Source organism: Oreochromis aureus, linkage group 15 (assembly GCF_013358895.1).
Source record: "Oreochromis aureus strain Israel breed Guangdong linkage group 15, ZZ_aureus, whole genome shotgun sequence".
Classification (NCBI taxonomy): Eukaryota; Metazoa; Chordata; class Actinopteri; order Cichliformes; family Cichlidae; genus Oreochromis; species Oreochromis aureus.
Window position 1 is genome coordinate 29,691,213 of NC_052956.1, and position 16,181 is coordinate 29,707,393.

The window sequence follows — 16,181 nt, forward strand, 5'->3', positions numbered from 1 at the left end:
AGCACGCAAATGTACTGCGCAGGCGTATATGTTCTTCTCGCGAGAAGAGGAACGTCAGCATGGCGGTGCTCCTTGAAACGACTCTGGGCGATATTGTGATCGATTTGTTTACAGACGAAAGGCCTAAAAGTAAGAATAAAAAAATTCTTAATCCTAGTGGTAGCTAATTTCTGTAAGTGGCTGCTGGTTGAGTCACTCACTGGGACGTTAAACTAAAGAATTAATGGTTGTTAGCTACCGTCGTTAGCATGTTTGCTTCACATTCATTTTAGTTAACATTAGCCGGTGTTGTGCAAAGTTACCCATACATCGTGTTGCTACAATTACTCTGTTAATAAAGGCTTAGTTACTTATAATTACTATGGCTTAACTTGGATTCTGTGCTCTTTTTCCAGCTTGCTTAAACTTTCTGAAGTTATGCAAGATAAAATACTACAACTACTGCCTCATCCACAATGTGCAGGTAAAGCGAAATGTCCTGTATAAACTTTATGTGGTTGTGAATGGTTCAAATTTGGTTTTCTTTGGGAAACCTCAAGCGGCCCAGAATACAGTATGTAGTAATAGCGGAAGTTGGCTGTAAGTGGTGTTGCATTTGGATCCAGTAACAAGTTAATATGGCAGAATTTAAATTCAGTTGAAACTGCACTGTTGCCATTATGGCAAACCAGCATGTAGATGTTACGGTGCAAGAAAGGAAGGTTGGTGCTTCTACTTTGGTTGTTCCCATGCGTTCAGACTAGTTGATTAGTCTACATTTTAATTTCCTTTTAACGGATTAAGAAATTAGTACCTCCTTGCTAGTTAGCCACAATTTTCTTGAGACAGATAGTCCTCAGAACTTTATCCATGTTCCCTGGCTCACCTTTATCAGCAGGACAAGTCTCTAAATACTCCCAAACAGTTTACTAGTTACACTTGTTTAGCACCTGCATGGTCTTACATCCAGTATGTCTCAGTTTTTCTACATGATAAACAAATGTTGTTCTTGTAAACGGAAGAATTTTATTTTCTGTGTAATTACAGAAAAAAAGGTTCTGGTAGCTCATTAAAAAGGCTCTCCTGTAATTATTTTCTATAGCAGATAATGAATAAAACAAGAACTTTTCTGTCATTTAAATGTCTAACTGCCAGTTAGTTACTTTGGTGTAGCATGGATGGCCATGGGGAAGGTCTTTATAAGCAGGAAAAATACAGTTTAAAGGCCACAATTTATGCCCCACTTCACATTTTCCCAAGCCATTAACCAGACCGTATATTTGACACCCCTGCACTAGAGAGATCATATCTTGGCGGGTTTGAGAAAACCTCAGTGTTCCCTTGGATGAGCTGGAGTTAGTGGCCGAGGAGTGGGAGGTCTGGGTTTCTCTGCTGCCCCTGCAACCCCAATAATCAGTAGATGGACAGATGGATCATTGGAAGCCAGAACGTCAGAATATAATTTAATATTAGACTTGTATTTGATATTGTAAAATTAGATGAGAAAAATATAGTAGCTAAAGTTTTAAAATAACTGGAGTAATTTCATTTCTCATTCCGTTGAGAGTCACCTGTGCGTACTGCAGGTATTACCACTATAAAGAGACAAATTTGCTGCTGTCCGCCTGCAGCAGAGAAACCTATCAAATTTACACATGTAGCAGTTTATCAGTTGGGTTATTTTATTCAGACAGTCGTTGTTTTAGCTTCTTCTTGATTTAGTTGTGCTGCCACTTTGTAAAGCAAACCCATTGTCAGGGTTTTAATGTTACTGGACCACTGGGCGCTTGCCTGTGTTGAAACCTTTGGGTGTCGCCTGCCAATTTTTATTCATATATTTAATCGTATGTAGACTTTACAGATGTTAAAAGTTTCTACTGAAATCTTCTCCATATTTTTTCAGACTCTAATGAAGATTCTGCACTTTTTTCATCTTTTTCTTCACGTTATATTTGTAACATGTCTTAACTCTTCATCTTCTTTTTAGAGAGACTTCATCGTGCAGACTGGAGATCCTACTGGCACAGGTCGTGGAGGAGAATCTGTGTATAGGTGAGTCTTATCCATCTTTTAAGAGAGCAGCAGATTGAGGATGTTGGACAAAAAATGAAGATGCTCTCCATTGTGTCTTATTAGCAAACTGTATGGGGATCAGGCACGCTTTTTTGATCTGGAGAAAATGCCACGCATCAAACACAAGAAGAAGGGGACGGTGTCCATGGTGAACAATGGAAATGATCAGCACGGCTCTCAGGTGAGTGAGATGAGCACCCAGTGTTGAGTGCTTTCAGACCAGTAACCACAGAAAAATTACACTATTATTCATCACCTGTTGGTTAGCCAAGACCAGATTAGATGGTCCTTAAACATATTCAACATTCATACAGAAATTATAGATCTGTATGTATTATATATTATAAATATATTTTAAATAATATTTTGGATGATTGTTTAACATTAGATGCTATATCGAGAGGTGTGTTTCTTCATAGTTTCTAATTACCACTGGCGAGAACCTAGACTATCTGGATGGAGTTCATACAGTGTTTGGGGAAGTGACCGAGGGCATGGACGTCCTGAACAAAATCAATGAGGCCTTTGTTGACAAGGATTTTGTCCCATTCCAAGATATCAGGCGAGTCAAGACAAACTGTATTGCACTTGAAGTTTTATCAACTTGAGGAACAATGTTAATGCTGCGTTCATTGTCACTTTTCAAAAAAACCTCAGGGCATATTATTAATATTATTATTCTTACATTTGGCTGCAGGATAAACCACACAGTGATCTTGGATGACCCGTTCGATGACCCTCCTGACCTACCGGTGCCTGACCGATCACCTGAGCCCACCAAGGAGCAGCTGGATGTGAGTATAGGACCGCAGCTTCAATTAGATAGATGTTCACAGCAAGATCATAAAGCTAAGATAAAAAAGATATCTGTCTCATATTTGCTATTCTAATTTTAACAAGCTTAAAAGTCAAAAACCTTCTTTAACACATCCTGAACTCTCCTAGGCAGCTTGCTTGTTAAAGTTGTTTAAGTTGGTCTGAAGAATATTAATCTTGATGGACATTCAATGCTCTGTTTTGGATGTTGGCTGCCTTCTCTGTCAAGATGACCCACACTCCCCTGCGGAGTCCAACCCGTGACTGATAGTGTTCGGTTGTGTTTTTCTATCTAGGTATGCTTCGACTGCAATGGCAGTGAGTTTGAGATCATTGTAATTAGGGCTGCACGATTAATCGTTAAAAAATCGCGATCTCGATTCATACTTATGTGCGATCTCATTTCCAAATGACAACGATTTAAAAAAAAAAAAAAAAAAAAAAGACGACCACGATTGTACCGCATTTTGATCCAGGACGTAATCTGCATGAAAACAAGCGCTCCCTCTTCCTGCTCAACAAATGACAAGGGCGGAGCCTTATACCACGTGATACAGAAGCTGTGCCGTGATGCTCAAATTGGCAGGGAAAAAACAACGGAGAACACGTCAGGGATGACGAGAAAGTGACAGGAGAAAATTTGTCCCGGTCAACCACCCTAACATCAATAACGGGAACCTTATACAGCGCTTCCCTATACACGTCGAACTCCCGCAGGCACAAAGAAATTACGGAGGCTATTACTTATCACCTGACCAAAGATATATCAACACTGTGCAAAACGAGGGATTTAGGAAAGTGATCAACACCCTAGACAAACGCTACACAGTGCCGTCCCGCAACTATTTTTCTATTGTTGCACTATCTGCTCTATACACGCAGTGTCGAGCAACGGTGGAGACGGAATTACAAGCAGTACAACATTTTGCGGCAACCACAAAATGTGAGGCATTTATTGTTTTTATGTTTATTTATTGTTTTTATGTTCAGTTTCAACTGTTACGAAGTTGATGTGCAGTTAATAAGTGCAATAAATATTTATATTGGAAAAGAAAATCGTGAGAGAATCGTGATCTCAATTCTAAGCAAAAAAATTGTGATTCTCATTTTATGCAAAATCGTGCAGCCCTAATTGTAATGCTGAAAAATTAAACTGTTGCCAGTTGATCCTTTCCAGATGGTTTTTCAAAATCGAACAGTACTTTGTTGCGTTCATAATTAGATCAGTTTTGACAAGATCCCCAACAACACTGGCTGAAAGAAACCATGACAGAGCTTTTGCCATGTTTTACAGATGGGTGTAAGCACGTGCTTTCTGAACTGTGTAGAAGTAGTACTTGTACACACTGCAGTAAAAGAAGCAGCCAATATGCAAAAAACACTTTGAACAATAATCAGAAAGCCTGGAGAACTATTGCTCAAGACCACTTTAAAAATTAGGTCTGGCTCCCTGGAAGCAAAATCTAAAAAAATTAGCACGACTTCTGTGCAGTACTGTAAGTAAATGTTTCTGCCGTGGCTGTGCAGAGTGGCCGTATCGGTGCAGATGAAGTGGTCAATGATACAGATGGGAAAGGAGCCGAGGAACTGGAGGAGAAGCTGAAGGAGAAAGAGGCCAAGACTCAGGCTATCCTGCTGGAGATGGTAAGATAAAGAAACCTGCTCTCAGCTTTATGTTAAAATGTGTGTGTGTGAGAGAGAGTTTGCGTGTAAAAAGATGCAAATAATAAATACTCAAGCTCTTCTGTTGAAAACCCATCCAGGTGGGCGACCTCCCTGATGCAGATGTGAAGCCTCCAGAAAACGTGCTGTTTGTGTGCAAACTGAACCCAGTGACCACAGATGAGGACCTGGAAATCATTTTTTCTCGCTTTGGATGCATAAAAAGGTGACGCTTGACTTCAAGTACTACAAAGTATCTTGTTTTGCAGTTATTTCTATTTATGACATTTTGTCTTGCTTCCATATTGTCTTCTTCAAATAATGCTTTGTTCTGTGTAGCTGTGAGATCATCAGAGACTGGAAAACTGGAGATTCCCTCTGTTATGCTTTTATAGAGTTTGAAAAGGTAAGTGTGTGTATACTGTAGTGATGACAGTTTAAAGAAAAAGTTCAGAATTTTAGGAAATGTTTTTTTCCTCTATAATAATTATATAATCAGTGCATTATGTTTACCGTATTTATAGTTTTTTGAGATATTGTGATGATCTGTTTCGGTGTCATGAGCTTGAGCCAGGGGACGGTTAGCCTGGTTAGCTTACTGATTAACATGTTTCTAGTGACATGTTTGTGTGTACACATTTGGCATTTCAGTTTGCATGACACAACCAGTATATCTTTAACAGTCTTCCGTGTTTCACTGTCCTCTGTGTGATACGTATGTGCAGAGTGGGGAAGCATATCTATCAGTATCAGTAGAGTAAATACAATAAATTTAGTGAAAGTGATAGATGGAAAACCCTGGTCAGGAGTAATGGAAATTAGTCATGTTCTTATAGTGACATGTTGTTATCATGCCGTGCCTCAGTGGAGTCGGCATCATAGGGAAGTGAGAGCTAAACACATGATATAATACTGTGTTTATCATGAAGGTGCTGTCAGCCTGCTGTACATTGTGAAAATAAAAACCATAGAACTTTGATTTTGTGGAATTTGCCCCAGGTTATAACTGGTAATGACTTATAGCTATTAAAAGGGCAACTTCCCTGTGGTAAACTCATAAATCTACACCATCACAAGATAACAAGGAACACAATCATGGACTATTAGTTTTTTCACTGACTATGGTGAATTATTGATTGAGTGCACTTGGCCTCAGAACATCCCAATACCTGCATGTACACCGCTTGAGCTTTCAGAGGCGTTTCAGTCATGTTTCATTTTTAAAAAAACAACAAAAAAACAGGTTCAAATTATTTGGGTTAGCATTCGTCCACAAGGCACAATGCAAGGCAGTACATAGCTAATTGTAGAGTCACATATATTGCAACATAAGCGTGTCTTTAAAAAGATCTACAAGCATACGGATTGCAAATGAAGCAAACAAAAGAATTATGTTAAATTACATCAAATGTACATTTGGAACTTTTAGCGAGCTCTGCTCTAAAAATATGGAACAGCAGTTATCTTCCTTAGTGTAAACAATGATCAAACGATCAGTAGGGTTCCTCTGACGTTCACTCTTTTGGAAGAAGTGAGATGGTTTCTTCCTGTTAAAAGGGAGTTTTTTCTTCCCAGTGTCACCAAGTGCTTGCTTGTGTGATTGTTGAGGTTTCTTTCTAATATTGTTGGGTCTTTATCTAATTATATTAATAGCCCACACTACTTGGGTAGAATATAATTTTTTTACTTTTACTGTTTTATCCTGTTATGCTTCTTTGGTTTGTTACCAGCTCCTCCAGGACAAAGATAGGGAAAACACTGATCCGGCGACCTGTACTGCATAAAATTTTTATCACCAGTAAATTCATTACAACAAAATATTTCCAAACAGGTCTTCAGGTCTGCACTCACTGGAGCAGAGTTGAATTGTGAGCTCTGCCGTTAATACCGCTTCTCTGGTTAATGAACTGTTCCAGGCCTAAATCTATCCTCTGTTAGGCTTAAGCAGCAGGGAAATGTTTGACTCATTTGTAAAACTCAAGGCACGTGCAAAAGTATGCAGATCTTAATAGGCGGGAAACGCCAAATTAAACAGACGGGACACCTGCACTACACCTACATAGTAAGAATAAAGCTGGCACAAAGGAAGGTTGCTGCTGAATGTGGACGAGTCAGATTAGATCTGGAGTCTTTGCTATGAAATGAATTCATGTAATTTCATTACAATGTAATGAAACCACACAATCAGATTTTGGAAACATGAACAGGAAGTCACCAAACAGATGAAGGGTGTGCAGCAGCACAACATAGATACCTTTCTGTGTGCCAAATCTCAAAGTGATGAGGTTTTTAAAACCGTTTCATCATAGCAGAGGAAATGACCCGGGTCAGGTTAATTTACATTAACTATCAAATTTCATGCTAGAAAGCAAGTTTGTATACTATAGGTACATTACGTACACCAAACTCTTTTGCCTTCATCATTAAAATTAAGAAGTAACAAATCTTTAATTGTATTGTATTTTGTTTATCATTTACTGGGAAGTTTATCACCAGTTGTTGAGACCTTTATGTGGACCAGCTTATATGTAAGAAGACATCATGGGACATACAGCAATAGAAATCCAGGATGCTTCTTGATTCAAGCATGTCAGCAAATTACATACAGTACTATGTCTGAGCCCTGTTGTGATCTGTAATTCAATTTGACACCCCAGCTGTTATTGCTAATGTATGTACTTATACTGTACTGTTACCATTAATTTATATATATATATAAAATGGCTTAAAGGTTAGAACCAAAAAATGTTTTTATAAAAGCAAAAAACAAAAGCAAGTCTGTGTTGTTTACTTCAGTTGTTCAGCTGATGTCCATGTATATGTTCCCTAATTCTTGATTTCTGATTAATGAAAGTTTAAATATTCATTGGTAGTGCTACATGGTGTTGAAATGGGACAAAAAAGCAGGTGCAGTATATAATTAAACCATTAGAGGGTGATGGTTAGTTTGTTACAGATTAAATGTGTCACACTTTTTACCATTGGCAGTAACATGATTTAAAAAATATGAGGAAATATGAAAAGCTGTTCTTGTATAGGACAATGGAATATGAGTCCCAGCCAAGGGTTTTTCCCTTATGAGTAGCAGAGAGGTTTCGTGCCATGTAATCTCTGTCAGTAGGGAGGATACCTTTGCCTATCATTCTTATTTAAGGAGTTTGGCACTTAATGTCAAATTCTCCTCAAGGTCTTTTCTTCTCAGATATCTGATAGCAGGCACCGATAATGGTTTTTATTGGAAAACCTTGCTGTTGTTTAGAGGGTTTCTTACTGTTTGCTTAGTTCATTAATGTTGAGAACATCTGTTTTTTCTTTTCTTTTTTGGGGAAAAGCATATTTTTGCTTTTTAAAAGCTGAAGATAATCACAAATATTGTAAAGAATAATAGATTATTTATCATTTTTAGTCAAATATCTACAGATTACTGCTGTCTTTTGGTTTCAGTTTCCAGTAACTTAACGTTTTATCAAAACTCCATCTTGATTCTTGTTTCACATGATTGATGACGCATGAGTTCCTGCATGACTGTCAGCGACATGCACAGATGTTTTTGGACTCTGCATATTGAAGCTTTAGCATTAGTGGTTTGCTCTTGCTTGTATTTTGGAGCCAGACGTGTCCGTTTTTAGGCCAAAACGTATTAACAGCTTACGCTAGCTAGCTTGGTTATCAAGTTGCATCTATATATTAGGGTCTCTGCTTTACATTCAGTGCACACACTATAAAATACTAAAAGTTCAGTCACCAAAACTGAAGCACAAACCTTTTATACCACTTGAATCACCCAGTGAGATGTATTGCTTTGTCAGATAAATTCATTAAAAATGCTGCAACAGCACAAACACAGTGGAGAAGACGAGTTCAGAATTAGTAGAGGTGGCTTAATTGCTACAGGAACGCCCACTGCAAAGCTGTTATGAAACTGAAAACTGTCTATAGAGGCCAAGATGATTTTTGTACCAAATAGCATTACTGCAGTCTGTGGAGAATAACTTGCTTTTGAAGTCAGCCTCAAGAGGCCATAAGAGGAACTACAGTTTTTGTCACTTCGGTGCTGGTGGACGTTGCCATTTGGTCTGAACATGCAAACGTCCTGGTGGGAGGGGGTCTTCAGTTTAATGTGTGTTATGTTACCTGGATTATAATGTTGAGCAAAGTAATCAGGACTACAACTTTTACCATTATCGAGCAGCTTTACTACCAGTTTTTTTTGTTTTTGTTTTTAACTGAAGAAGCTTCTCGGATGAGAGGTGAAATGTCTTCAAGCAACTTAAAGTCCAGATGCTTTTCTTTCCAAGCTCCTTAGATTTTCTGTGGGGGGCTTTTTTCTCCACAGCAAGAAGACTGTGAGAAAGCTTACTTCAAAATGGACAACGTGCTCATTGATGACAGACGCATTCATGTAGACTTCAGTCAATCAGTTGCAAAGATCAAATGGAAAGGGAAAGGTAATGAAGCTGAAGGCTTTGTGGTTTGCATGTTTAAAAATTCAGTTTATGTTGTTTAAAGTGCACCAGTTACACCAAAGTTTCTGTCATTAGTGGTGTTGTTCTCCCTTTCTGTTACCACACCTTTTCATTAGCTGTGACCTTCACTGCTTTCTCTGCTTCCTAGGGGGGAAATACACTAAAGACGACTTCAAAGCTTATGAGAAGGATGTAGAGAATCGATCCAAACTGGCTCTCAAGGATCAGGTGAAGCCAAAACAAGAGTATCCTTGTGCGTGAAAAGGCTGGGATTGAGTTTTCCCGTTTTTCCACTTCGTGCCACAACATATCATTCTGCAGTACATGCCAGCTGCTGTGTGCTTCTTTTTTTTTCTTTTCTTTTCTTTTCCCGGTTTGAGTTGGCAGAGCTTTCAGAACTGACTGTCTCAACTTCCTGGAGATTTCCATAACTCAGGTAAAAGTTCCAAGTACAACCTGATTATCGAGGAAGAAGAGGAGGCTCCGAGTCATCGGCACTCTGAGAAGAAACATAAAGAGAAGAGGCACCATCATCATTCAGATGATGAGGACAGCAGGAAGTCCAAAAAGCGCAAGGTAATAGTTAGTCGATGACATGACATAACATTTTTTTCTTTGCTCACTGATTGTTCAGTAAGAATTGTTTTAGAAATGTTTTTAATTCTGTGTTTATATTAAAATTAAAATATTTATCTTTGTGTTATTTAATTATCTTCTAATCATACAACAGCAACTTAATGCATTTAGACATTAACAAGATGACCTACTGAAGTTCAAACTGGGCATTAGAATGGGAATTGTTAAAGTGACTTTGAATGTGGCAGATTCTGAATATTTCAGAAAGTGCTGGTCTACTGGGATTTTTCCACAAAACAGTCTCTAGGGTTTACTGAGAATGTTCCAAAAAACAGAGAGAATACAGTGATCACAGAATCAATCTTTTGGGGTTTACTTATCTGGATGACTGAGGATGCATCGAGACATATACACTGATATGCAGTTCTCTGTGTAAAAATGCCTTGTTGGTGTCAACAGTCAGAAGACAATGGCAACAATCCTTTTTTCCACTTATTTAACAGGGTAACACATGGTAATGAACGTCAGTATACCAAACACGTAAAGTGTAATCATGCCAGATCATAGGAAAACTGCTCATTTACAACTGCAGTCTCGGAGCAGGTTGCATTAAACTATATAATAAACAAAAAACCATAGAGATATATGGCGAAAACAAAAAGCATGAATAGACACAAAATGAGTTAAAAGTGGTCACAGATGTGGTTTGCCAATGTTTAAGATAAGCTTTTAACAGTATGTGGAGTGCTCCTTTATTGCCACTGGTAAACTATTCTAATATTTAGTTCCCTTTACTGACAGCACAGTTTGTCCGCGTGCAGTGCCCTTATAGGTGTCGTGCTCTTTGAGAAAAATATGCTAGTATCAAAGTATCACTTCCAGTCAGGCAGGTGCTCATTTCAGAATCAAACCGAGGTAACTGTGAGTCACTAGTCCTGAATTTTGAATATTTGACTTTCTGCGGGGTGGGGACAGGATGCTGTCCTGTGGCAACCTACATAACTCTGGTTTTGGCATCTTTGATCATCATCTGTGAAGGATCACGGTCCTACACAGTCATATGCATAAAAAGTATGTCCCGGTCATAGTTTCTTTTCTTTTCCTTTGTTTTAAAGAGTAGCAGAGCGGTTCATGTTAAAGTAAAGCATAACTTCTTTAGCTATAAAATTCGTGTTGAATTTTCTGAGGGATTAAACCACCTTAACCCATCAGTGGTTAAGAGAGTTAGTCACACTAGCTGCTGTATTTTTCAGTGTTTAATCATTATAGAAATATAAATTTCACACAGCAGATGAAGGTAGTACGTGTTCCAAGTGTTATCATCAGTACTTGTGCTGATAACACTTGGAGTAGTAAAAGAATATTACCATGAAACAGAGGCAGAGGCAGATGCGTGCCTCTGCATGAGGTGACACTTCACCTTTATTAAAGACTAACTGGATCGTTTTAATTAACATACAGTTATTATCATGTTATTTCTTGTGCACATATAACTGCTTTAACCTGGTACGGGTTCTGACTTTTTCAGAAACAGACACTCTGATATATCAGTGATGAAAGTAATTCCTCAAGAAAATACTTGCACATCTCCCACTCACTCAACCAAAGTACCTCCAATAAGTTGATTTCTACTTATAGAAAGGGTGGGCTACATGGATTATAAATAGTCAGTCTATGTTGTTATACACAGTTAATATATTAATATTTAGAAAAGTGTTCTAAAGGAGTTTAGAAGCTTGTAATCACAGGCTCTACTGCCCATGTCACATCCAGCTGACATAATAACAATGCAGGAGATGTGTAAGAGAGTACGCAGCAGCCAGGTCCTGAAAATCTGATGCACTTGTTTAACTGATCACCAGACGTTTCGAGCACCTCTGTAACAGCAGAGGTTTTGGTTGTGTGTGGGACTGAAGTGTTCAAGTGAGTGTTATCACCGCGCCACAGAGGAAAGATATCGGTAATGGTTTTAGAGAAGCAAGTCTGGGAAAGGTTATAAGGTCATTCCCAACAATTTGAATTTCACAATGGACAATAAGATGGGTTATTCACAAGTGGAAAAGACAATTGCCAGTCATTCAGAGATTGGACCTCCCAGCAATGCTTTGAGAAACTGTAAAAAACACAAGAGCTACATCTAATTATACGAGCCTCAGATAACATGTTAAAGGTCAAAGATCATTACAGTTCACTTGGCAAAAGACTGAACCAGTATGGATTATTTACATCAGGGGTGTCCAACTCCAGGCCTCAAGGTCCTGCAGGTTTTAAATGTGTCCTTGAACAAATACAGTTGATTTAAATGGCTAAATTACCTTCTCAACATGTCTTGATGTTCTCCAGAGGCCTGATAATGAACTTATCATTTGATTCAGGTGTGTTGACCCAGGGACAACACACCTGCAGGACACCGGCCCTTGAGGCCTGGAGTTGGACATCCCTGATTTAGGGTCTGAAATAATTATACTGTGTTCACTGAGTTATTTCCTTTGTTATATAGAGCTGCAATAGCAGTGCATCACTGAGCCCTATTTAATCTAAGTCTATACACACAACACACACAGTCGTATATAAATATTTGACAGAAATGTTCAATCTTTCTCGTTAGGTGATGGGCTCACTCCCAGTTAGAACCGTCCCTGAGTGTGTTTTACAGCGTCTGTGTTTACAGCCGAGGAGTTACCTGGCTGGCTGCCTAATGTGGTTATGAAGTGATCGACTCCATTGTTTACACACTGACCTTTGATATCTGGAGTTTCCTTGTTTCCTTGTTTCCATCTGTCAGTGTGTAGCCCACTACGTTGTGGACAGTCTGTTGATTGTGTTAAAAACCGTTTGTTCTCATTTCTGCAATGACTGCACAAAAACGTATGTGTCACATGTTCAGCTGCATCATATGGAATTTAATAGTCAGCATGTTTTTCATAGATGGCATCAGATGTCAAGATAGCCCCAGCTTGTCACGTGATGCGTTTCCTTGTTTCTTTGGTTAATTATACATTTGCCCAATCAGTATTTACTTTAATTATTCTCCTATGGTCTTCATTTCTAGGCTCTTTTGCCATGTGATGCATTTGTGTAACTACTCATGTTTAACTATAGCAGTAAATACTAACACTCAAACATTTATGGTCATTTTTAAAAGAAAAGAAACGCACTGTTGTTTTTGTAATCTGACATTGATCAGTCATGTTGTAAATATACATTTTTACAGCATGACTTGCAATTTTTTGGCTCTTGAAATTGTGTCTAATGTATAATAGTGTCAAACAATATGTGGATCTTTCAGTCAGAAATAGCCTCAGTTTATGTAAAAGGTTAACTTAAAGGTCATGTTGAAGGGATTTGTCTGGATCAGAAGGAGTCCTTGCAGGATTTTCCTGTCCACTGACAGTAAAGAATATGAGTCTTTTACTTTACTTGAGAGAAGCCTCTGTATTTTCCTGTTATGTCTGAACTTTGGATAAACAAAAACAGCTCGTGCATGAATAAATCCAGCCCTACCTGGAAAACAAACACAAAATAAGATTCTTGGGAAATATTTTCCCCAGTGCCTGAGAAACACGCGTTTCCCAGAGATGCCATGGGTCCGAGGGGAAAGGAACAACTTTAACCTTGTAAAAGCGAAACGTGAAATTTGTTCGTGCGCGTTATCTGTCAGGTCTCATCTTGTGTCATTCCTTTTGACTGATCCTTATTCTCAGGCTTACATGTTGAACATAACTCTTGGTTGACAGACGTCATTTTCAGTTACTGCAAATGTATTTCCTGCATGACACACGCCTTCAGAATCTCCTGAAACTGAAACAGTTTATGAGCTGATTGCTAGCCTAGCAGCATTAAGGCTGCAAACCACCCTCAGGATGCTTTGTGCAACACGCTTGAAAGCGGGTAATAATAGAGGTAATAAATTATTGTTCCATGCGTATGCAAATTCTACAATCGTCTACTGATAAAAACATATTAAATACTAGTAACCAAAAGAGAAAAGAGCAAAATTTTGTAGCTTTCTCTTTATGGAGTTCAAGATGAGCTGCTTTACTGAACATACTCTGCCTCTCCTTTTTTCCAGGACAGTGAGGAGGGCAGGCGGGACAGAAAGGGAGGCCGCCAGCGGTCACGCTCGCGATCTCGCTCCAGAGACAGGGACCACAAACACAGCAAGTCCCGGGTCAAACATGGGAAAGAGGGGCACGATAAAGGGCACAGGGACAGGAGCCGCAGTCGCTCTCCCAAGAGGTCCAAGGACAAGGAGAGGAGTAGATACAGATGAGGGAGGACATAGGACGAATGAGATATATATGTATTTGGACCACAGCCACTGAACTGTGATCAGCATGAAATGTCTGAATATTCATCATGTTAAACTTCCTCTTAAATCACTTGATCTTGACTGTTAGGGAACTAGTCAGGTGATTATCAGGTTTTTGTCACGTCGTCTAGATCGGCACTAAGAAATTTTTTTTATATGTGCATTAAAAGTTCACTGTAACAAGGTTTTTATTTGATCACTTCTTTCACTTCATTTGAATGCCGTGACAGATGTCACAGAATAAGTGTTGTTTACTTCCTTTCCTTGAACCCCACACATTTTTTAGAACAAAAGTGGTAGATGATTAATATCCAACCTTCAACTTTCTGACTGCGCGGTCTTTTACATTTAGAAAATGTCAACATGGAAAATTGCTGGGTGGTGTAACCAGACTGCTGAGGGAATTCACTGGTGTCTCCCTCCACCCACCTCCTAGATCTGGGGTCATACCGTAGCTCAAAATGCCACTCAGTTGCCATCAATTAAAAGCCCGCAAGGGGAATATTTTAGGTATTATCATTATCATTGTGGTTTTAGGTTAATATGGGTTACTAATGAAAAGATGAAAGGATAAAAGCAAATGCTGAAATAAAAACGTCATGACTGTAAGCTGATTTTAGACCTGTTGATGTGCCACGAGGTTTGTTTGTAACTGTGGACAGGTGGCAGGTGGCTACCACAGATTAAAATTTGACCCCACACAAAGCTGCATGGTGTTGCTGTGGTTAGCACTGCACCACAAGAAGGTTCCTGCTTCTAACTCTGGCTGCAGCCTTTTACGTGTGTTTTGGTTTCCTGCAAAAAGGCACGAAAATGTAGGGCAAGCTTATTATAGTTAACTAAAACTAAAATTAATGTGAAAAAACGTTTGAGTTCGCAATAAAAGCCAGACTTTTAAAAAGACTGATGACTTCCTGATGAGGAAGTTATGCACATGTTTGTTGAGACTTGGGATGTTTGTGATGACTGTGAGTGAATCTTTTACTCCCACATATACCCTATGTATAATAATAAAAAGACTAAAACTAACACAATTAAAACAAAACTAAACATTTTTAAACAATCAGAACTAAACTGAAACAAGCAAACCCACTCTGGAAACTGACTGAAACTAAACTGAATAGAAAAGATCAAAAGTCAAAATGAATGTGAAAAAAAAACTATAACTCTCTTTTATGTATGATCTGTTTAATGGGGCTTTAAGTAGGCCATAAAATTATAAAACATTCTACTAGTACATCTCACAAACTTAGAATAGTAAAATTATTATTGTAATTATAAAATAAAATATTGTAAAAAAAAAAAAAAAAAAAAAGGTAAACATTCATATATTCTACATTCATTACACATGAAATGAAATCTTTCAAATATTTTCTTGTTTTTACTTTGATGATTATCACCAATTAATCCAAGTGCAAGTCTTTGGACTGTGGGAGGAAACCAGAGAGAACCCACCCAGACACAGGGAAAACATGCAAACTCCACACAGGAAGGTCCCAGCCAGACGGTTGATTCAAACCTCAGAGACAACAGTGCTAACAGTGTTCAAACGATATGAGTACTGAGTGCTCTCAGTTTAGTTAACTGTCATGGGGAAGATTTCTACCTGGTGATCACTGACACCTTCCATAAGAAGGTTAAGTCACAGAAGGTCAAAGGATTTTAACGGAAAGTTGACTGAAAGGGAAAAATGTGGTAGGAAAAGATGCCCAAGCAACACGGATGACCACAGCTTTGAGAAGATTTTTAAAAGTTGATTCAAGAACTTGGGTGAACTTTACAAAGAGTGGACTGAGGCTGGTGCCAGTGCATCACGAGTAACTACACACAGGTGTCTTCAGGAAAATTGTCACATTCCTGATATGAAGCACATGTGATGTCAGAAGGGTCAGTAAAGGTACTGCGCTGTTACTCAGTGGTTCAAAGTCCTCTTTTCATAGAGGGAAAAAGTTCAGAAAGTAAAGAGTGCAGATGCACATAATCTAGCAGGACTAGGGACCTGCCCACAGGCCCAAAGCTGCTACCAAACTGTTGGTTGACCGCCCAACTCACCTGGCTTGAACTCCACAGATAATCTATGAGATATTGTCAAGTGGAAAATGAGAAACACACGGCCCCAAAATACGGATAAGCTGAAGGATGGTTTTAAAGCCATGTCATGCTGCAGAGATGCAGTAGTAAAGGAGTGTGTTTGTATGTTTGTGTGTGATTGATCTTATCTGGTAGACATATTCTACCAGATCTCAGATTTTGTTGCCCTGGAACCCACTATAAACAAAATTTAAACAAAATGTTTG

At 38.7% G+C, this 16,181-nt stretch overlaps 1 protein-coding gene across 1 annotated transcript; it reads left to right on the forward strand.

Annotated features, from left to right (window-relative positions):
• The first annotated feature begins 7 nt into the window (after window positions 1-7).
• On the forward strand, window positions 8-14,071 carry ppil4 (peptidylprolyl isomerase (cyclophilin)-like 4). The gene is made up of 13 exons (XM_031735447.2): window positions 8-129; window positions 396-463; window positions 1,967-2,031; window positions 2,116-2,233; window positions 2,472-2,614; window positions 2,750-2,846; window positions 4,396-4,512; window positions 4,632-4,756; window positions 4,870-4,936; window positions 8,867-8,978; window positions 9,145-9,241; window positions 9,440-9,572; window positions 13,645-14,071. Exons 1-13 carry the CDS (start codon window positions 60-62, stop codon window positions 13,843-13,845), a joined length of 1,413 nt encoding a protein of 470 aa, XP_031591307.1. The 5' UTR covers window positions 8-59; the 3' UTR covers window positions 13,846-14,071.
• The last annotated feature ends 2,110 nt before the right edge of the window (window positions 14,072-16,181 follow it).